The 24,111-nt window shown below is 40.6% G+C and overlaps 1 protein-coding gene across 1 annotated transcript in view; it reads right to left on the minus strand.

Moving 5' to 3' along the window:
* megf6b (multiple EGF-like-domains 6b) overlaps window positions 1-24,111 on the minus strand; it is a 71,254-nt gene that overhangs the window by 41,403 nt on the left and 5,740 nt on the right. The window contains exon 4 of the mRNA XM_037784716.1: window positions 17,412-17,516. Within this exon, the coding sequence (XP_037640644.1) occupies window positions 17,412-17,516 (105 nt within the window). The remainder of the gene's footprint in view (window positions 1-17,411; window positions 17,517-24,111) is intronic.

The following is a 24,111-nucleotide window of genomic DNA, read 5'->3' on the forward strand; positions in this document are numbered from 1 at the left end:
TCACAGGTGTGTCAGCCCATTAAAGTCAGCCGTGGTGGTCGCTTTCCTTCAATTGAACATTTCTCATGTGAATCTAAATCCTCTGCTCATCTGTCAGTTTAAACATTTGTATTTTGTTTTTATACACTTCTTCTCCCCAAGGCATGTGTTGACAAGAAACCACAGATGAGCAGCAGACCGTTGTGCTGAGAGAAGCACTGAGAGGCTGTCTGACTCTTGGGTAAAAATATCAATCAAGCGACTCTGTCGTTTCTGTACAGCTTATTACGCACCCCACCGAGCCTTGACTTTTATTATTCGTGCATGTTTGACCACAAGGGATTTATGTGCGACATCAAAGACACTAAAATCCAGTTTTTGAGTTTGTTTAGTGAACATTCTGCTCCACTGAGTCCTAAACTCCTCTAATCCCTATTTTGATGATCCATTTCACTGCACCGCAAGGTAAGTGTGCTAGTGTGTGTGTTTCATTTGCACATATTTGAGTATAGGCCCTCATGTGTGTTTGTGTGTTATGGGATACCCCACTCTTAAGAGCCAGCTGCTTCTCTCTCCTGTAAGCTTTAATTTTTTTCCTCGTCTTCCCTACAGAGACAGCTCAGTGAGAGTCACGGGGTTGTGCCATCAGCAGTCATTGACCTCAAGCTGGAAAGTGTTATATACTGGAAGAGACCATCCCAAATATCTTTCACATGACTGTTTTGACCGTAATCATTTGATGGAAGGTGCCTAACAGAGCAATAAATCTTGGAAGAGGTTCGTCCCTTCAAAAGCCTGTGGATAGCCAAAGGTGTCTGACTTATTTTCACTGTCAGTAAAAGTTACAGACTGCAACACAGAGAAAAAGTAGGCCAGCTGCATGAACCAATCATGTCTCCAGAATAACATTTTATGATCTACACAGACGAACAGGAGGAACAAATACCTCCTGGACCTCGGGGGATTGCCCTCTGACCCTTTGCGTGTGCTCTATCTGTGCTCTACCTGTTTGGACCGGTGTTTTCCAACTTTGACCCTGGAGTTTTGAGCGCCTGGGACAACACATGGAGGCCAGCAGGCATCTAGAAATTACTTTTTGGTTTCCAGCCTGTCTCCCTCTCGGTCGCATGTGTGAGATATATATGAGATATGCGGCTGTGGTATGTGCAGGGCCTTAGCGGATGGAAATTTGCTCAGAGCCTTCTACCTGCGGGGCAAAAGGAGGCAGATACATGACAGACTGTCATGCTCAAAGTGAAGAGAGGAGTAAAAACATTGAGGCTCTGATTATTGCTTCACGTGTGAAGTGTGACACTACATGGTTTCACAGTCGTTCAAATTTGAGAGAAACGGCAGTCAAATACTCCCCTCGGGCCATGTCTTATTCAGAAGCTCTGTTTTCATGGCAGTGCACAAACCTGCTCAAGCAGCACGTGGTGGTATTTTCCTGACTTTGAAATAAGTTTGTCTGTGTCTTTGGTGTTTTCATACCCGGCGTGGCACAACGGTAGGAGGACAGTTGCAACAAGATGGGAGCCTCACATAGATGAGGCAGCATACAGCCAGATATCCAAAGGCTATGTCTGTTTTCAGTGCAGCACCTCTCAGTCGATAATTAGGTGATGAGAACCAGAGAGCACTCTCCAATCTGAGGATGCATCAAGATCAGTGGTTCCCAACCTTTTCGACTTGTGATCATTTAAACAGTACTAAGTCATCTCGCAATCTGTCATCAAAGGTTACATATTTCTACCAGCTGTGAGCATTTAAGACAAGGAGTGATTTTACCAAACTATAAGATAGTTTGATTTGAATATTTTCAAAAGCCTGAAGAGGTAAAACAATTCAGTATTTTATAAAAAAAAAAAAAAAAAAAAAGGAAAAACATAAATGCCACAAAATAAATTAATATTAATTCATGAAGCAAGGGCTATCAATCGATTCAAATATTTAATGGTGATTAATCGCATGATTTTCCATGATTAATCGCAAATTAATCGCACATTTTTTTATCTGTTCAAAATGTACCTTAAAGGAAAATTTGTCAAGTATTTAGTACTCTTATCAACATGGGAGTGGGAAAATATGCTGCTTTATGTAAATGCATGCATATATTTGTTATTAGAAATTATTAACAACACAAAACAATGACAAATATTGTCCAGAAACCCTCACAGGTACTGCATTTAGCATAAAAAATATGCTCAAATCATAACATGGCAAACTGCAGCCCAACAGGCAACAACAGCTGTCAGTGTGTCAGTGTGCTGACTTGACTATGACTTGCCCCAAACTGCATGTGATTATCATAAAGTGGGCATGTCTGTAAAGGGGAGACTCGTGGGTACCCATAGAACCCATTTTCATTCACATATCTTGAGGTGGGAGGTTAAAGGACTCCTTTGAAAATGGCAAAGCCAGTTTTTCCTTGCCAAAATTTAGTGCAGATTTGGAGTCTTATTAGTTGGTACCAATGGATTCCTTAGGTTTTATAGCTTCTTATGATAGCAGTACCTTCACTCTAGCTTTAAACTGAGCTTGCTACAACCTTTGACAGATCAATTGCGTTAATATACATGTATCAGTGGCGTTAAAACAAGTTTTATTATCGCATTAACTTTGACAGCCCTATTTTTTGTTATTTGTTGATCGTTTTACAACTCCTCAGAGTGTTTCTGTAGCTACAAAAACTTCAACAAAGAGATACCTCTTCTTTGATCACTTCAAGTCAATTGCATGAGTCACATCCTCCCAAACTTTCAATTTCATCATATCAATAATTTACGCTGATTTATTTCATAGTTTTGAACCAGGACCTTTGGTATTTGAATTTAATAGCTTGTAAAAAATAAATAAGATAAGTCAGATTTAGAAGGCTACAATTGTTATCTAAATGTTCCAGATACATATTTAATCAAAAATGCATATTTTCTGCTGCTATGTAATACTCCGTATCAGCATACTCAATGTTAAAGGACTCGGATTTATAAAAAAAAATTGATTGGGCCATCCCTAATATTCATACATGTGTACTCAGCCACCTAAAACCTGCTACTTCAGACTCTTCAAATCTCCACTGAGATAAGATCTGATGAAACAGAGCCATCCGTCAGTTATGGAATTAAAACTACAGTCTGATTTTTTTTTTTAAACAGCCTTGACATGTGAAAGGCAATTGACCCCGTCTCATTACATTTCTGTCAGCTCATCATTTGCTTCTTACACCTCGGGAAACATCAGTGAGATGCCGGCTGTGCATTTAAAGAGAGCTCAATCTTGGGAGAACGTTCCCCTAGGCTAAGTGGCTTCCATATGGAGATAATACACCACAAAGGAGATAACATTACAGGTGGAGGGAAAACAGAGATTAGAAGTGAAGTGCTTGGTTCAGTGCAGAACATATGGAGCTGATAAGGAGGAACAAAGGCAGCAGAGGCAGATTTAGTGAAGATATGGAAGTTTCAGTGCAGTAAAAAGGTAGGGGAGATGAGGAGAATCAGGGCACCACTGGCAGATGAAGGGATCAGTCCACGCTGATTATTCCTCTAATTGTATTTTGCAAACTCTTGTCACTGCCAATTTACACTAACTTGATGGCCTTGGCCCCAGCGTGACCAGGAGCGACCTTTCATCAGGAATGCTGTAAAGAGCCTAATGAGACTAATGAGAATGGGAGCCCAGACTCGGCACAATTATGGGAGATTAGGGTGCTGTGCAGGATGCAAAGGCAGGTAGGTGGGTAAGGATGTATCCCACCCTTAGACCCCTTGCAACGCACTCCCTCTCATTAGAGGTGCCTTTCCTGATTTCACAGGAACAAGTCTGCTCTCTCTCTCTCAGGGTTAAATCTAAATATCTCACACTGTTTCAGGATGGGACCACAAACACGGGAAGAGGGAAGACTGACTGAATTTCAGGATCCATGCTTTTGTTTACAAGGGATCGCAAACAATTCCTGCACAAGAAAAAATATAACCCCTTCTCAGTGTCAATGTCATTGCTAATTATGTTTACGTTCATTGTTACTCACCAAAGTGCATTATGTCTATCAATGAAACCTGACAAACGTGTTGAATGCATTTCCGTCATCATACAATTTTCAATAGAGATGTTCCGATACCATTTTTTCCTTTGCAATACCGATACCTGAACTTGCAGTAACGGCCGATACCAAGTACCGATCCGATACCAGCGTGATCAAAAAAAATGGATAGGAAGCCTTACATGCTGTACATATCGCCATTTTACTTGTTGGATTTTCCACTGTGAAATATTGCCAAATGGCTGACATTTTCCTCGCTCTGACTACCGTTACCGTTATACTCTCTATTGTCACCGCACTGTTGTAGTTTGCTATCGTCACGTGACAAACTACCTGCAATCAGTTTTTCTTCGCTGCTCTAAAACAGTAGTTGCCAGTAGCAGCCATGATACATCCAGGGCGACAGCACAGTGAAGGCTACTGTTTTGGAGCGGTGAAGAAGAATTGATTTCCGGTTAAACGAGTCGATTTCTTTCGGGGTTAATAAATTAAGGTATCGGATCGGTGCATAGACTGACGTACTCGCCAATACACGATACCAGTTTTTGGGCAGTATCGGTATCGGAACAACTCTAGTTGTCATTTTTTTAAATAATATAATATAATAAAACACATGGTGTATTATTTACATCAAGTTGCCTTTGCTGTTTCTTTATTTTTTACCGTTGCAAACTGTCGATCAGTGGAATAGTGTGAAACCAGTGGTGGGACTATGTATCGCATGTGTGTCAAACAAAACAAAACGTGGACCCATTGGTACAAAAAATGCTCCACAGCGCTACTAGTGCTCACAAACTCCACAAGGTACCTTTAAATTGCCAAACATTTACTGTTTCCAAACTCTCAAATGTGAGTATTTACTACTTTTCTCTATTATATAATATTGTGAACAGAATATCTTTGCAATTTAAAAAAAATACATGAAAGGATATGCGAAATTGTGAGTAGCATATTACACTACTTCCTCACATTTTATAGACCAAAGGATTAAATGATTATAAAAAGAAATCCTTGACAAATGAATCAATACTGAAAATAATCATAAATTGTGGCTTTTCACCATGAAACAGTCACAGATCTCTACTGTTTACTTCTGTACATTCCTCCCACATCCATTTTCTTATCCTTTGCTTCACTCGCTCTCACTAAAGAGGGAATAAAACAAAGAATCAGAGGAGTTCAGCACAAAAAGGGCGAGAATGTGTGAGAAAACGGTTTCTGGGAGCTTCTGATTCTTTGGGCAGTGCTTACATCTCCATGGCCTCCTTCAGTTCAGCTGCTCTGGAAGTCACGCTAAACTGGCTGCTAACAATACTCAAAGAACGGGATTAAACCTTCAAATGGCAAAAAAATAGAAAACATGCCAGTGACTCCGTGAAGGGTCCATTTAAAGTTAAATTTATGACTGATGGGAGAGATCGTGTTGTAACAAAAAAAAAATATCTAAGCATTATCCAAACAAAAGCGTTGAAAAACAAGATTATGTCACCTGACCTTGTTTTCTGTTCCTAAAACACCTCTCATTACAACATTTTTCACATTCTGTGTTTTTGAGGTTACAACCAAGGAGTCATAACTCTTTCCAAGTAAAGTAAAAAAGCAGACTTCAACCTGTTCACAGGCATTTCAGCTGTAGCCTGTTAAGCCCATCAGAGAGGAAAAGGGAAACCCTTAGAATGATTTAGACTGCTTGTGATCTTTATAGACATTTACTATCCCATTATCAGCCATTTGACTTTTACAACTTTTTCTCTCCCACTTAAAAAATGCTCTAAAAGCGTAACAGCCCAGTTTTGAGCAGATAAAACAAATGTGTTGATGGGTCGTTATAAAACAGTTATATAACCTAATGCCCGACACCTTTTGACCTCTCAGTGGAGGATGGACACACCAACCATGAGTGACAAACTGCTGCAGCTGGGCATCTCACAGCGTTACAATCCCATGGCATTACAGTCTTTCATGCTCATATTTAGCTCTGGGTAGCTGACCACAATAACAGATAACCATGTGAATTATGGCTGAGTGTTTTAAGTCTTTCAACCCAGCCAACAGTTCACAGTTCTTACATCGAGTAGAAAACAGGAAACATTTAAGGTGCGATATTCCTGAAATCTTTTCTATGATGAGGCTGCCAACAGTGTAAGTGGATTTGAACTGGTCACAGCTACTTTGTAATCCAATTGTCTTATTAGAGCGTATAAAAAAATATCACTGTGCTATACCCGTCAACCAATACCTTTTCCACTGCAGGAATTAAATAAAACGTTATGTATAACATAGCCATTTTTTACGGTTTTGATTCCAATTTTCTCCAACGGCTTTGGGGACGAGCTCCTGGAACTAAATTTCGTCACTGCTCAGGACATGATACTAAAATGTAAGTTTCAGCTTTCAGGGGTTGCTGGCTGCTGATCATGACTGGCAAAGCAGATGTGTTGTCACATCAAAACAAAGACGACAACAACAAAAACACAAATGTAACCCCCAATTTGCTACAGCATCAGCATCAATCAGGAGAACCACTACTTTAAAGAAAGAGGACCAACAAACAAAGATGTCCATGCCCTCATTAGTATTTGGGGGAGGGGAGGGCCCATTCACAGCAAGCAGAAGTTAGTGGTTTGAGACAAAAAAGGTGGACCAGAACAGTTCTCAATGTCTAGCAGAGTGGGGGATACAACGCACAGCCAGACAATGAAGGAAAAAAATGTAAATGAGCAAAAGAAACAATGTCAATGTGCGCAGCGGAGCAAACTGAAAAACTAAAAGTGGTTCAAGGTGCAGGACACCGATTAGGGTCATCAATCAGCTTGTGACGGACTCTCTGTCAGCATATAAACTGGTAAATGCAAGGAAAAGCTAATACCAAAGCCTTGCAAGGTACCTAAAAGTTTAATTTAAGAGAAGCCTCAGATTACAGGTTGTTAAATTCCAGCAATTCACATTCTTTAAAGGCTGACGTGAAAATCTTCATGTTTGGATCTTTTCCACCTCCTCTTCTTCGTGGACCACTTACTGGTTTCCAAAAAAACTTATATTTTCTTAGTGAAAGAGGGCCCATTAATATTATCAGCCACACTGGCTAATCGTCACAATGGGGTCACGCACTAACTCAATGCTGAGGCAAGAACACTGTCATACCTCCAGCCATGAGGACCGGGGCCGGCATGTGTGTTTCATTTAGGGGCACTTACTCGCTAAAGTGCTCAGCTAGCTAGGAGGTTTTCAGATGTTTTTTTTCTTGATCCCAAGTAAAAACCATTCAATGGGACTCGGAGTTCAGGGATTTATTTTTACAATGGGGAAGGTCCCAAGGCCGACATGCTGAAAGCTCCTCTCTCATCACATTCCTCAGTGGTCCTGAACATGAAGGGAACAGCAGATACACGATATACTTAACCAAAGAAAAATCAAAGAGTGTTTCCTCACTAATCAACTGACAGTCAAACTCCTTTCCAGAGTGAGCAGCATGTGTGAAATGGTTTAGCCATACGGTGAAGAGATGTTCTCTTTTACAACATGGCCCCCTGCATCCTTTAAACATGACAGATACCATCTGTGAGTCACTGCTGCTCCGTCCCGTCACTGTCAGTCTCTTAACGGCTTGACGGGCAGCAGTGATGATAGCAGTTAACTCACAATTTCAAATAGGGTGAGATGTCACGTAGCCTTCCTGCTGTTCATTACCAGTGAGCGCAGCCACGGGAGTTCGAGGCCGCTCTAAAATGGCACATACTGGATCCACATGAGGGCTTGACCTTTGACCTCTCTGCTCCTCTGCAATCTTCAGCGCAGGGGGAGAGAACAAAAGTCACCACTGTCACGTAAATCAGCTTAACTAAGCACACAGTTACTAATGATACTATAATCGCTGGTGATTTTCCATTTTACAAGACTAGTAAAAGATGAGCAAATACCATATCATTGCATGTCGTATTCAAGTATGAATCCGCCGTCAGTAACAGCAAAGTTAAGCTGTATTTCTCACCAAAATGCCACTAATGAGTTAACTGGAATTTGACATCTGGGAGGCATGACCCACCCATATCTTTGGTCACATTTTACCTTATGTGCTTCAGTGGTTACCATAACTACGAAGGAATAACCTTGACAAACATGTAGAAAGAAAAAAAAAACATGTTTTTGTCAGGAAAGATATGCGCTTCACTCTATAAAGCGAGGAATTTGTCTTTCCGTGCTTCCTTCGCATATCTCAAAAACCGCTCATCCGACCGACTTCACACTTGGCGGGTGTTTTGCTCAGGACCCAAGGGAGTGCAGTGTCGAATATGGTGCAATTTGGCAGGATGGTGACGCTATAACAATGAACTTTACATTTTGGCTTGTTACTTTTTAACCATAAGTCTCAGAAAAATCTTTTTTTTCCTGGATTTTGTGGGTCCAGATGCATCTATCTATATAAGCCACGCCCATTTGCGTCCAGATTTTACGCCATTTGGAATTGTGTCCAAATCTGATTTTTTCCCTCCTACGCATTATGAGCAATCATCACAAAATTTGGTACAGAGCATCTCTGGACCAGGTCGGAAATAGTTACTTATTATAAATTCTCGAACAAAATCCTCAATTTGAATGAGGTGATTCAGTGTATTAAATAAGCAAGTCTTTTTTTATTAAATCAACTTTCTTTTAGGACTAGAACACGTGAGTTTTGTCAACATAAATAAAAAGATGACGTCTTGAGGGATTCGCCAAACGAATGAAGATACATAATATGATCTTTGGAGTGTTAGAGCCAAAATAGACTTTTGTTATTGTGGTTAAATAAATGTAATTTATGGTGCTGTTAGATTGCTACTAGACCGCCCTGTTAATACAGGTGCTGCCTCCCTTTGTGTGCGGCAAGCGGGGCAGCAAATGTTGAGCAAAATGTTGTTTTTGAAAGGTTAAACGCAAACAAATATGGATTGAAGCAGAATATTCCATCAGATAAAAACATGATGTGAAATGATTACATCTATCTTTTTTAAATAAATATTGACTTTTGGACTTAACAACACTCTGGAGTTGTTGAAAATGTTTCGATCACTAAGCAGCCACCAATCTAATTTTACAAATAGCATAATACTAATAATATTAGTGCACTTTAATCTTTACCTGCAACTGTGCTCAAATACCAGGTTTAAACAGAATGTGGCCTACTAAGTAGCACAATATATATATATATATCTTTTTAAAAAGTTGTATATAGAGACTTTTGTATAAATTATCTAGTAAGTGTGTTATTATGATTTTAGTTATACATACAAATCCTGGTGCACCCCTTGCAATCTTTGGCGCCCCACTGAGGGGGGCTCGGACCCCATCTCTGTCGGTCTGTGTATGTATGTATGACAATACACCCATATCTTGAGAACCGTTTATCCAGTCAACTGAACACTTGATGGGTGAAAGCAGCCACACCACGGTTCTCGACAACGCTGCAAGCAGGTCTTCTGGGGGGAAAGCAATCGGCCCACTCCAAACGGATTCTGCACTAGTTTATCAAAATTACTACAAACATGGACCAGTTGGAGAACTCCCCCCACGGCCTGCTTTAAGGGAATCTACTATGTCTGTAGGTGTGTGAGGTGAGAGGAGAGGTGACAAAAGGCAGGTTACAACAGGCCACTGGACTGCTGTCTGAGGAAAGACCACTATTGAACTTTACGTAATTGCAGAGTAGGACAGCTATTAGAGGAGGAACTGCGAAGAACAACATCTGAAATCACCATCGCTAACTGCGGCTGCACACGCAAACTCATCCCAGGCTTAAGAAAAACTTAAGCACGTACTTCACAGACAATCTGGAAGCGGCATGTCAGATGTCAGTGGTCTTATGTGATGACCAGATTACCTGTTATTACAGTTTTGTACAGCTATCTTTCTCTCTTACATTGAGTTGTCGACCAGACGACCCTGGTTCAAGTCTGTGTACTTCAAAGGTTCTGTGTAAGTCTTTAACAAGACATTGAATTCCCACAATAGCCCCAGGGTTGGAGTCGTGACCTTGCAACCATGGTAACAAACATGCAGAGTTCACAATGCAGCTCCAAGACAGAAGCAGAATAACCACGATACTGAAAAACATACACCATAGAAAAATAGGACCAAATTTTACACGTTTGGTCTCATACTTTCAAATAGTTATTCACAGAACTGTAGAAATATCACAGTGTAAAAATACTATGTTGACAAATGATAATTATGTCTTGCAATCGAAATGTATTTATTTAAGTATTATCAGCCAAATGTACTTAAATTATCAAAAGTAAAAGTACTCAAGTACTCAAAACCGCCCCTTACAGGACTTTATATCAATATTATTGCACTATTATTGAAGCTTTAACATGTAAGCAGCATTTTAATCAATCTTTAACAATGCTTTATATTTTATAAATTGTTCATATGTTTTGAAAGTGAAATCTTTATCTAAAAATAAATGTAAGGAAGTAAAAAAAGTACCATATTTTCTCTGAAATGAAATAGGGGAGAAGTTAAGTAGCATTAACTTGTAATACTGAAAACAGAGGCACCTCAAAAACTTTAGTAAATGTACTAAGTTGTCATTGTGTAATTGTGACCCATGTGATCCGACATTACAGAACATCTTAATCAAAGGTTTAGAAACATTATGAGGAATACCCTCAGACATGTTATCATCTCTGCATCTTTCACAAGGTAAACTTGGTCAGATTCAGATCTCAGTGTGTTCCCCCTGTGCAATTTCTCAGCACCTCGGCCAGCAGACTGTGGAGGACTCGCGTCATGCACCAACAGGCTCCGTAGAAATAACTGACCTCATTATTTAGAGCTTCAGTCGACTGTTTATAGGTTTAACTAAAAAAACTCTGGAGACATCATATTCAATACTTGTGTGTTAATCTTTCTGGATTACAGGAAGAGATTCTAATGGAGGAGCATCTCAGGGCTATAAGAACATGCATACGTGTTATTGATGCCACAAAATGTAAAAGTAAAATAGGATCTGCCTTGTAGGGCTGGGACAATACACCTATCTCCCGATTCAATATTATCACGATACTTGGGTGCTGATTCGATATGTATTGCCATTTTTAAGTATCGTGATTCTACAAGTATTGCGATTTGATATTACAATTTACTGCGATTTTTGTTAACTCTTTAACACTAGATCGTGGGAAATAGTTGAATCATACACTTCTAGGGACTTTTTGATTTTCATGTCCTGAATCAAATATATCAGTCATCGTCAGGCAATTTTAATTTAATTTTCTTTTTTTTCCGCAAACCCCAAAATCAAAGAATAAAGATATTTCCCTCACAAATTAATGGTATTTTCTTTTTAATTTATAAGGTTCATGTAGTATGTTATATTTCTGGTTAATATAACCCAATCAATTTTATTTCCATACATATATTTTGTATATACAGTTCCATTTGTTAACACCTTATTTTGAAAACCGGACGTAGTCACACGTGTATACTTTTGCTAACTTTGCCAAGTCCGTCTCTAGCTCTCCTGTCAGCTCCGTTCTCTTTATACATCGAAGGTCAGCTCCATCGGGGCGTTTGAATGCATTTAACATAAATGTCAGTATATGGGTGCTCTACAGTTGTAGCGTCGACTGATTTGACCACGGAGATGCGAGTGACAGCTGGCTTGACCGCACGTTACGGCAATACGATAAAGTTAGCTGTCCATAACAGAGTTAGTATGCAGTGTGTGCAAGTGTTTCCATAATTTACTGTATGTGTGGTGTTTGCCACGTTGGATTTAACATGTGACGGTGCAGGTTGTATCCACGCAGACCCTCCGCCGTTCTCTGCTTTGTTGTTTCGGCTCTTTGCGTTTTTTTTTGGTTGAAGGATACGGAGCGGATATGACATCACATTACTCAGACTACGACAATAAAAGCGGTAACTTCCTTCTACCTCATCAAAGACTCAAATGAAGCAAATATATCAATTCTGGCGATAAAAAATCAACTTCAGAATCCTAAAAAAAAAAAAAAAGAAATCGCGATACAAAGGTGAATCGTTTTTTTTTGCCATCCCTACGGCTTTGTTTGCATTGTTAATTTGCTGTAAAAGGAAAAACAAAAAGATATACATTTGAAAAGTTCCTTTTTAGTTGTATATCTGATGTTTCTAATGAACAAAAAGATTTGATTTTAGTTTAGTTGTGGGGAAGGGGGGGGGCATTATTTTCATATATATTTCATATTTTTCATCCATTCATATCCGTTTCTGAAAGATTTTAAATAAAATATCAGTAGCACTTATTTTGCTAGATAATAGCTGTACAAAATCAGATTAAGTAGCTATATTTGACCATAATCTTGGTGGATGAATGCAATTAGCTCTACAGATTGTATGACATACTAACAGACTAAGCTTCAAAGCCAACATGGCCGTGTCTGAGCCTGGGAGCCTGCTTTGAAGTAAACATTACAGAATAAAGATAATGATGATAGCCATCAGCAGAGGGTCTGTCTTGAGAGATGTGTAGAACATGCTGGTCCTCCTGGCATTGCAATGACCCCAAACCCAGCCAAGATATTAGCTTACGGTTCAGAAATCATTCGCAAAGAGCAAATAAATGAGTCGCAATTACAGTAACAGAGAAAGAGCTCTTTCAGTAAAATATTTCTCAGTTTGGGATCAACAAAAAAAGCCTAATAAACACATATTAAACCAGTGGGAAAGGAAGAAATACAGTATTTTCTCATATCGGGTTACGTCAATTTGAAAAAATGTTTCCCTCTACTATCAAGAATTTAACTTTGATATCACTGACTCCTTATTCCTCCTCCTTATATGCGTATCAAATAACTCTTAGAAAGTTATTACACAATCCATCAGTTTTATGTATTTGAGATAACATTCATTTTACCTTTCACCTCATTACAGGACATGAGAGCTAGCTTTAAAAGATGCTTCAAGATTCTTGAACTAAGAAGCCGGTAACGTTTCATGTACAAACAGTGTCTGCCTGCTTTTCTGTTCGTCTGTCTGTATGTCTGTGGCTGAGTCCAGATGTCAGCTGGTATGAAGACATCTGCCCTGCCAGAGGTCTAAAAGCCTTGGAAGCTCTTGATCCCAGAGGATACCACTTGTCTACTGATGACAGGCTGGATTCAGAGTGCATCAAGCACCAAGTGACGAAATCCCACTGGATATAGACGAGACAAAGAGTTCTAAAAGGACTTCAGAGCAAAAACAGAGAAAACTTCATACGCACAGGTACCTGGCTTCAGAAAAGGGTTGCCAGTTCTGTAACAAGTGCATTATTTGATTTGGTAATTAAATTATAACTTATAAATGTGAAGCTAAAGATGCAGAAGTATTTCCTTACAACATTAAATATTTATGACAAAAAAAAACGTCAATCAAAACTAAAATTCAGAATTAATAATAAATATCCCAGTAGGTCAGGTTTGATTGACAGTTGCTAATAAAATAGGTTTCAGGGCTTTGAAATACTTAATGTACGTTTGGCTTTGCACCTTACTGAATCTTTAAGTTGTTTTATTTGCATTCTATATACTTGTATACTGTATATACTCTTTCCTACTTTGTACTGCAACTGCTGCACAACAAGTTTTCCTCGGGATAAATAAAGTTCCATCTTATCTTAATTAATGCCGTCTAATGTTACAACATGTGCCCCACCTTTGTTAAAAATTGCTGCTGTCTGGAAAGTAATTTACAAGAGTATGACTTATCTTCAGAAGTCTCCATCAGTCATGTCAAATTATACAACCTAGAAATGATCTATCCTACTGTATGATAGTATCATGGTTTTGGGAAGTATGGAGCCGAGGCAGGCGACCCATTCAAATAAATGGGATTTATTGTCTTTGCCTCTAGGCACCGGTCCTCTCTTTACCACAGAGTCAAGGCACAAATACACAAAAAATAATAATAATTATTGTCTCACGCATCATCACTGAGACACAATGGGACTAAAAGGCAAAACAGATGACAGCGTCAGACAACTATTGAAAGCAGGGCACTAATTGGCCCTTTGGACGACATAAACAACATTTGCTGCACACAAATACAGACGAACCACATCAAAAGCGCTTCAAGGAGATATCGCCACATGCGAGTGCAGAGGAATGCTTACATTGCCATCTAAAGTGATTAAATGATGAGTGGGTCTTTGCGGCTCCAAGCATTCGTCCTCAGCCACATCCACCGCTGTGGCTTCATCTTTTACGTAAACAGGACGAGAGAACAAGCGGTGACTGACAGTTGTGTGCAGCATGTGGACCGCAGCGGTAACTGAATTATAACAGCAGCTTGTGTAAGGTTATTTATCTGGGGCTCAAGAATGTGACAGACTTACAACTAAATGGTATTTGCCTGACCACCACAGAGTGTTCTTGTTAACGGCTGAACTATATATCAGAGCCGTCAGTCAGTTAAAAGAGTCATTCATTAGAAGTGATGTTTCTCCGATGAGTCACTTTGTACTCAGCCTGCGGTTTATTCCCTTTACCCTCAGGACTCTCGACACCAAAGTGACCTGTATTTGGCACATGCAGGACCTCAAAAAAGGGACAGCTGTGAGTGTATTCCTGCCTGTGTGTCCGACTCCCATAATCCCAAATGTTGCCCCCGGTCACGCGGAGTCACTGACAGCTCCACACCCGCCATCCAGCGTCTATTCTATGCCAATCACAGGGCAATATAACTGCCAGATAGTTTACGGACTGATAGCCTCCAATAAAGGGAGGGCCAGGGTGTGGGGGTCTGCTGCATAGCTCTCCACCAGCAAGGGGCCCTAGGTGCCCATTGATGACAGCTATCATTCACAATGCAGAACAATGCAGGCGGATCTCAATGTGTGGAAAGGGAAGGGGGGGCAGTTGATGTCTGCACTGATATCAAACAGTGGAGCTCAGGGGCTGCCTGGAAGCGAAACCAAAAGGGATGAGAACCTTTATAGTGATGGGATACAAGGATAATTCAAAAATCAAAAATCAAATATCCGTAAGCCAAGAACTGAATGAAGACAATGAATTATAATAGGGCTGGGAGGATATACCTATCTCCCGATTCGATACTATCACGATACTTCACCAAGTCCGTCTGCTTCTGCAGTCAGCTCTGTTCTCTTTATACATCCATGGTCAGCTCCATCAGGGCCGTCTGAATGCATTTAGCATATTATCATTTAACATTTAACAACATCGGCCGATTTGACCACGGAGATGCGAGTGACGGCTAAAAAGCGGTAACTTCCTTCTACCTCCACATACACTCAAATGAAGCAAATATATCAATTCTGGCATTAAAAAAAAATCACTTTCAAAATTGTAAAAAGAATTGCGATACACGATACGCAATGTTGTCTTCTTCAGACACACACCCACAACAGAATATAGACAAGAGCACAGTGTGTGTGTGTGTGTGTGTGTGTGTGTGTGTGTGTGTGTCTCATAATACATTTGTTCTAATACTATGAAGTGTTGCTAGAGTTTTGATCCTTCAACTTTCTCTTCATGCTTCATGCTTGCAAGAAGGTACAGTTGTGCCAGAACCCCTACTGTACTTCTGGTGCTGGAAGCACAACAGAATACACTCAAGTATCAGACAAAGATTTCATCACCCAGTATTCATGTTTTCTTTGATATTTTAAAAATAAGACCATAGATAAAAGCATTGAAATGTGGCAACAGGATGAGCAAACCTGATTGAGTTTTGACAGCGCTGTTTATTTTGTATAAAGCCAGAAGAGTGGAGAGGAGAGAGTGTTTTCATTGGATTAGATTTAGTTACATATTTTAATAAATATACTTGACATGTAAATGTTCTGGTATCTTGTATCTTAGTAATGGTTTTGAAGTCAGAAACAGGAACTCATCTTTCATATCTCATCAGATCTTAGGAGCACAGACACTAAACCAGAATAAGATGTTGTTTTATTTCCTGTTTCCTTTTTCTTTGTCCGATACCGATTAAGACAATATTTTGATAGTTTCCTTATAAACTGTCAGTGGCCCTAATCAGCACCTCAATGGGCATGTGTGTTCATGGATCCACTGTCCTTATAATTAAGTCTTTCATTCAAGCATGAAGTAATCAGTAAAGCCAGGTCAGCTTAGCTACCACAGAGAGCTCTGATCATATAGACGGGCTGTCAGTGCTACAATTCCCAAGGCTTGATCATAAGTCTTATAATAGCGAACAAGGAGGTGAAGGTATAGCTACGGGGTGTCATGAAACTACATATGTGGCACCAGTGAAGTGTTTGAGAAAATCACGTGTGGATGAAAAAGTGAGCGAGTTAGAGATGAACTTGGTGCTCCTGGATGCTGGCCAGAGAGCGTAAAGTTAGGTCAGACCATCGTAACAAAAGGAGACCATGATTTTCAATTGTCACCGCAGTTTGAACTCCACTTATGCAACAAAGTGTCTAGGAGGGCCTAATTTGAGGGACAGATGGATGATTCTGGTAAAAAAGTTGACATTAGAGGAATTTCCTGTCGTGTGGTGTTATCAGAAAAACAACAGAATCCTCCGCTGTTTTACTTCAACAGCTCAAATTCAACAATGGAGTTGCTGATAAAATACTAGGGCTGCTGGTAAAGAAGCCAACTGCTGATGTGAGGAGATTCTCATTCACTCGTAGAGAAAGGCGATCACTCAAACAAAAGTTCAGTGACGCTTGGAGAGTGGACTGAAATGGATCAGAATCCAGCAAAGAGACAAAAAAAAGGTGTTTTTAATCAAATGTCAAACTGCTATCAGTTTCAATCCGTCTGAAGAGTTTTTATGATTCCTACTTTTACTGTAACTGCATCCACTGGCAGTGACGGAAAATGGACGTGTCAAAGAGAATAACTTCACATAATCGTGCGGTGTGTGACAGTTTCATCTTAGTGAAAACAAGAGGTAGACTGTCTTATTCTTACACTTTACTGTAACGCTCAAGTGGTAGAATAAAACAAAGGGCAAAGAAGGAGGAAAAAAGAAATGGAGCACAAACAAATATGAAGAGAAGAAAAGAGATTCTGAATATGAGACTTACCGTGCGTTCTAATGCAATTACTACCGTACTATTTAGTACGCTAGAAATAGTTTTAGTATGTCCCAGAACATAGTATGACAAATGAAATATGCCAAAAATACCAGGATGTCCTACTACATCCGGTCACATTTTGCAGTATGCAAGCCAGCATGCTTTTCTGGCTATTCTGACCCACAATCCTTTGCTCATCAGGTATATGAGCAAAGGGATCTTCAAGGCGCAATGTTATGACAAAGTAGGATGTCCCTATTGTATGCATTCTTCATGTAACAGTACGTACTTTGTAAGGGCAGCTGCAGTGTGTACTAAAAGTAAAAAGAAGTATGTGATTTGGACCGTAGCCATAGTCAAGATGTTTCTACTCACCATACTGGCAGCTGGGACCGTTGAACCCTGCAGGACAGTCACAAAGCTGGGTGGATCTCTCCCGACACTGGCCCCCGTTGAAGCACACACCGTAGCTGCACACCGCTGCACATGTGGACAGACAGGGTGGTAGGAAAAGAGAAAGACAGGGGAAAAAAATTAGTAAGTGAAGCAGAGACACCTGGCTGTTGTCATGAGATGTCAACATCTTCAGTTTCAAACGCTGACCTCTTTCTATCAAAGCCTTATCATCGGCCTGTTCACTCCTGACTATGGAGGAACCTTGATTCTCCTCCATTCACACGAACCAATGTGAGAGGAATCCACCACTTGGCTTTCTCTGAGCAGAGGCACAGGCTTTTGGCCAAGTGGAAGACATTTGTGAGTGATTCAAGTGATGTTGAGTGTTCAACATGAGTGGCGGTATTAGCTCGCATGACTTTTAATCCTGATCGTCGGCGATCCCGACTGACATTACATATGTACTGGTATCATACGAAATTAGGATACCTCAGTAATCCATTGGTACCAACCATGTTAGCTTGTTGAGAAGAACGCTAAATAATGCTCCAAAGTTAGGTTAAATTTTGGTGAGGAAAAACTGGCAGGACCATTTTCAAAGGGGTCCCTTGACCTCTGACCTCAAGATATGTGACTGAAAATGGGTTCTATGGGTACCCTTAAGTCTCCCCTTTACAGACAGGCCCACTGATAATCACATGCAGTTTGGGGCAAAAAACATGCAGTTTTATGCATGCAGTACAAATGTGTTATTTTGGCCTATTCTGAAAATGATGTGTTTGAATATTTCTGCATACTGGGGCACCTAACCAGTCTTGGAATTGCAATAGTCATTGGGTATGACTGGAAAGCTGAAACTCTTGTGGATCCAATGAGCCAAATTTGTATTCATGTGTGATGATGTTAGTCCCCATAGTAGCCATTTCATTGTAGCAAGACAACTGTTTAAAATGACCTGTTGTGACCCAGAGCATTCCTACGTATATTGACAATAAGCAGGTTTCTGAGCGGTTTCCAGAACAATAATGTTGGTTAAATTTAGCAACATATCTGGGTAACAAATGGTATCGACCCAAAAGATTGCCGCAACAACTGAGACATAAATGAGCATGGCAATGGCCTTCACATACTTCTATCATAATGTTCTTAGCCCTTTCACACACTATCACAATTTCTTTTAATTCATTGATTCATTCATTCCTGTTTATTTTTGATTCATGACTAGAACAACTTGACACACAGTGCTGAACTTATCTATGTAGCATCTACTGTTTACCTGCTATCTAAAAAAAGACAAAAACGGGTCAATGTGGGTCTCTTGGGGTTAAAAGGGAAAGTGGCCTGACAGTTTGAGAATGTTACCTGAGAATGACCTTGATTGATTAACTGAACTTTGATCATTCACGCAAACAGTGATCATACAGATGTGCATGGGTGAGTCATAGGGATAAAATCAGCGAGCCACAGGGTGAGCGTGGCTCATCCATCTCTTGGAGCCCTCGGCCCTGCGCCCATAAATCTCTGAGAGTCAAACTGCTCACGCTAGTTAAAACGGGAAATTCAAAGAATCCAGGAAATATAAACTAGGTAGCTCCGAACATGGGAATCCACCTTCGAGGTGTACCATCACATTCCCTTCACTAACACAACACTCACATTAATCAGGACAGTCCTTCACCTAAAAATGTGTGTGTACATGCGTGCTGAAGTCTCCCCGCCTGTATGCTTATCTGATGTGCGTCGAGGCTAATATCCCTAAGTAAGACACAGCTGTTTAAGCCAGGCCTGTTGTTTGCACTCTCCTGAGCGGAGTACAGTGTTTAGTGATGACAGGTCCAGAGGATTGATGTCTATCATCGCTTTTTCTGAGCCAACATGAGGACACTGCGAGTGAAGAAGCGCGGCCTATCTAATCACTAGAGGAATATAAATGCCAATCGTTCCCCTCAGATGATTGTGAAGAAACCCTCTGAATGCCAGTTTAACTGTGCGTCTTCTGCCAGATATGCATTTTTCTGCCCATCTAATCCAACCAGAGACAGCATGACCAATCATCACACCAGGCGCTGCCAGTTTTGATGCCATTTATCGGCCATATATGGTCATAGAGATGGTATCAATGTGCCCGGGACAGCTGAAACAGAAGATAGTTCCTTTGAATTGTCAAGTGAATTTTCAGCAAACTTTTGATATGTTGCAAAAAAAAAATGAATTGGGCACGTTTCCATCAACTGGTTTGGAGTGAATAAACTTGGCTACAGCGTAGTTTGGTCAGATGTTGGTGCTCTAAGCTTGTATGGCTGTAATCTGCCAGTAAACGGAGTAGAAGAAGTAGACGTTGCGAATTGGAAACAAAACAAGTCGGCTTGGCCATCTCTCTATGAGAGAAAAATGACTTGAGGTCCTTCAGGAATTTGTTTCAATTGGGCAAGTTTTAATTGTTCTTTTATGTCAATGGCCATGTTTCATGTTGTCCAGAGACGAAGACAGCATTCACGCGTTATGGGAAAATCCGGGAAGATGGGGACAGTGGAAACAGCTGATCAGTCAGTCACTGCCTCAATCGGGCGCAAAAACCTTTTTGCGCAACTGAGGAAGTTTTATCGAGTTTTGTCATTTCCATTCAGCTTTTCTAACGTGATACTTCAAAATATACGTGGATGGAGACACGGCTAATGTGAACTTGATCTGTATCCTAACCTTAACCATTCAAGAACAATGCCTAACCTTAACCATCTCGCGAGAGTTTCACAAATCGGGGGTTACCACCTAGACAGGACCGACGGACTAGATCTAAAACAAAAGCTTTAGTTGCAGCCCTAATTGTATACAAATATCCACTCCATAAATATCCACTCCATATACTTTAAAAATAGGTACAATTAAACATAAAACTGATCAGCTGAGGAAACGAAAAGATGCTATAGGCTGTGAAAATATAAACTGACTAAAGTATATCCACACTCTGGCTTCGACCGCAGCATGTCAGCAGTGGGGGAATAGCGTAACATTTCCAGACAAAAGGAGAAGGACATGAATAAGTGATCTGTAATAATCCCAGATGAGTAATTTCATCCAGAAGATTCACAGGGCTCCTTGGAGACCGGCCCTCAGTCTAAACATCCGCATGTCATCTGGCTCCATCCTCAGACACCTGCTCAACAGTTGGACCATCCAGGGAGTCTACACACACACACAACCTAAAACAGACATCAACACTATCTCGCTCTCAACTCTAAAAAACACCCCACTGATGCATATTGTGAAATACATCCATGTTCTTGTGCTCAATACCTATTAGACTAAAATCGTACCCTATTGGTGAAGCCGCTGAAATCCTACTCCAACAGGAAGACCACCTCACCGCTGCTAATCTGCCCATGATGACTTCCAGTTCCTCAAGACTGTGTGGCTACAGAAGCTATGATACACTGCTGTAGTTCAACATACAGCTACATATCTATCCTCACTTCTGTCATTATCTAATGTGAGGGAATTTTGGTGTGGTGACAGCTACAGATGACAGACGAGCAGAAAAATGCATTACCCAGTGGTCGGGATTTAACTGCAAAAAGATCCAAATTCTTCAGGACAATTATATCACCACCAGCTGTGAGAGATTAAATTAATGAGACATTTATAAATTGTGGTAAAAATCTTTAAATTAACTTAATTACCAGCAACAAAGTAAAAGGTCAGATGTCTCTCAGAGTCACTTCAGGGTAGCACGGCCAAGCGACAACAAGGGGAATTTACATTCCCCCTTCTGAGATGTGAGACATACACAGGATTGTTGGCAGCTTACCAGGGCATTTTTGGGCCGCCCCCATCCTGAGCCCCTTACGCTGCTTAATCTTCCCTGAAATAATTTCTTAATGTGGCATGCAGCGTGGCATAAAATTCACTCTCATCTGTCGCTGTGAATGCCTCCACTCTATTACAAAGACACCTTCTCTGAGAGGATTAGCAGCTCCCACAAAAAGAAGAGACAGGGGTCAGCGGCTCGTGCCGAGAAACTGAAAACCAGCGAGCAGGTGTCACCCTTACAGCTTGTGAAGGGGATGACCACATCAGCACAGAGGCAGCCCAGTGTTTGTTTAGGCTCCGTCGATCTGTTTAACCCCTAGAGTGCGACCCAGAGGGAGACCGCATTTAGGGCAATTCACAGACACAAAGGCCGGCGCTCAAGGCTCCGCTTGGTGCCACAACTGGTACGCGTGGAGCCAAGCACTGTATTTTTGAGGCAACAAATCATGTTTTGCTATGCAGAGGAATGTGTCATTTCAAAGAGTTTGTGTAAAAACCAGGGCCAGCAGGTTTCTTGGAAAGACTTTAAATACCATTTGAACTAGGTCAGTTTGACAAAGCAGGCACAAAAATGCATAGCGAAAAGTGAGCAAGAAAGACCCTGTAATTAGAATATCTGAGGCATCTGCTGCATCATATATCATACTGTCTAAATCACACAGATTCCTTTGAGAGAAATGTGTTTTCATCCTTATATATGGATGAGAATATGGACATTTAATCACATCACAAAGAGTAAGCACGACCAAAAACACCTACCACACATGGTCAGCGTTTGGCACACTGCATTGTAAAGTTCCTCTCTTTTCCTCGCTCTAATGCAACGGAGATGTGGATTAGACATGATAATGGCACACATGTCAGGAAACATAAAACAAGCAGCTTGTTCATACATTGTACAAGCTGGCTAATTTCCGCACAGCCGCATTCGCCATCCCACAAAAACACCCACATCTGTAACTGGACAGCAATGTCATACGATTGCTTTAGGTCCATGTTTACTTTTTGTCTGAGAACTTTGACAGTCATGTTTGCTGGCCAGACTCATACTAGAATAACTCTACAATCTGTTCCCATTACAAGATCTTACAGCTAGTATCAAACAGTAAACTGGTATTTGCTCACAGCCTCATATGACCTTACAATCTCTGCTGCATGTTTGATCAAAAGGAATACGTCGGTGTAACCAGAAGCAGTATTTTCATGGAATCTAAATTACACCACCGTTTTGGCGTACAATTCACCATGTTGTGTCTCAGTTGGTTGATTTCTGTCTGTTTCTCTGTATGAGTCTGGCTCTAGTTGTGTTCAGCTATGCACGATGCCGTCCCCACAACCGCTGACATAGTTGTTGCACACAGACACACACACACAGACCACCCATGGATAGGCAGAGGACCACTTCCTCTTCTCTGGCTACTGGGCCTATTTCACATGTAGCTACCTTCGCCAGCCTGCTCCCACCACAAAAGGGGGCCAGTTCCCATTCAGCAGTTAACGAGGACGACAAACTGGAGGAACCATTGTCCCTGCTCCTCAGCCCCCATCACAAAGCTTATTGTTGCCGTCAATCAACATAACTGCTCGTTTCCACTCCCGCCTAACCCCGTCCATCCTCACCCGGCCCGTGGCTACTTGCCGAGGTAAAAGGTTTAACTCACTGATTGAGTGGTCCTCCAAAATTTTTAAGTGGAGGAAGTCGCCATCAGAAAGTCAAGAGTTCTTCACCTTCAGGAGAACAACAGTCATCGAGCCAATTGGAGTCTTTACAAAACACACAAAAGTCACCTCGGTTGCACTTGGGGGATTTCAAAAAAAAAAATGCATTGTGCCGCCACAAGTCTGACTTTCTGTAGACAAGAAGTCATTAGATGTATTGTAAAAACTTTGAATAGATGTGGCTCTAAGATCTTAAATAGGACAGAAAATTAACCGGCAACTATTTTGATAACTGATTAGTCATTTTTTAAGCAAAATTGTCAACCATTCTCTGGTTCCAGCTTCTTCAAGGTAAGGATTTACTCAATTCCTCTTTTCTATTCCATTTTAAACTGAATATATCTGGCTTTTTCACACTATATGATTATTAATCAAGAAAGTTAGTTGCAGCCCTAATATTGCATTTCTGCAGAGCGCACCTACGAGGAACCTACGAAGAACTACAAGGGCTGGAAAACATCAGAATTTGTAAACAAAAACTTAAAATCTCAGATATTTGCAAACCGCTCAAGAGCTCTAAATCGATGCTTTTGCGTAAATGGAAAACTTAGACCTTCCTAATTAGATTATATAGTAGCCTGAAAACAAAAAAATATGGAAAACAAGACGGAGGGGGTCAAAACAGCAGAATACAATGTGAAAACAACCAGACGTTTGCTGTGCTGTGGTATATTCTTTCTCCAAATATGTGACTAATTATGCTAAGCAAAGAATGCTGGAGAGCACAACAACTGAGGCCATTCACTGCAAGACTTTGACAGGATATCAACATCTGTACAATGGGTGGATATATAGAGACAGAGGAGACACACAGGTGAACTAAAGGAAGGACAAACTACTCAACTTGCAGCCACAGTGTGTGTGTGCTGCATTTACAACATGATTAGAGCCTCAATTCTGCTCAACTACCTCACAATAACCACAAGTCATTTGCCTAATTACCTTCCACTGACATTTTATTAGGGAACACACACACACAAAGAGAGAAAGAAGGATAACACCAGACAGAGAGAAAACTCAGGAGTGCCAGACACTAAATCACTATCTCAAACACAAAGCATTCCCATCTTCCCTATCTTCCCTTCTTTGGGGGGTTTTCAGAGGATTTACTAAAGCTGTACATTTTGCAGAGCAGATTTTTCCTTTTGGATGT

The sequence above is a fragment of the Sebastes umbrosus genome, chromosome 1 (assembly GCF_015220745.1).
Source record: "Sebastes umbrosus isolate fSebUmb1 chromosome 1, fSebUmb1.pri, whole genome shotgun sequence".
NCBI lineage: Eukaryota > Metazoa > Chordata > Actinopteri > Perciformes > Sebastidae > Sebastes > Sebastes umbrosus.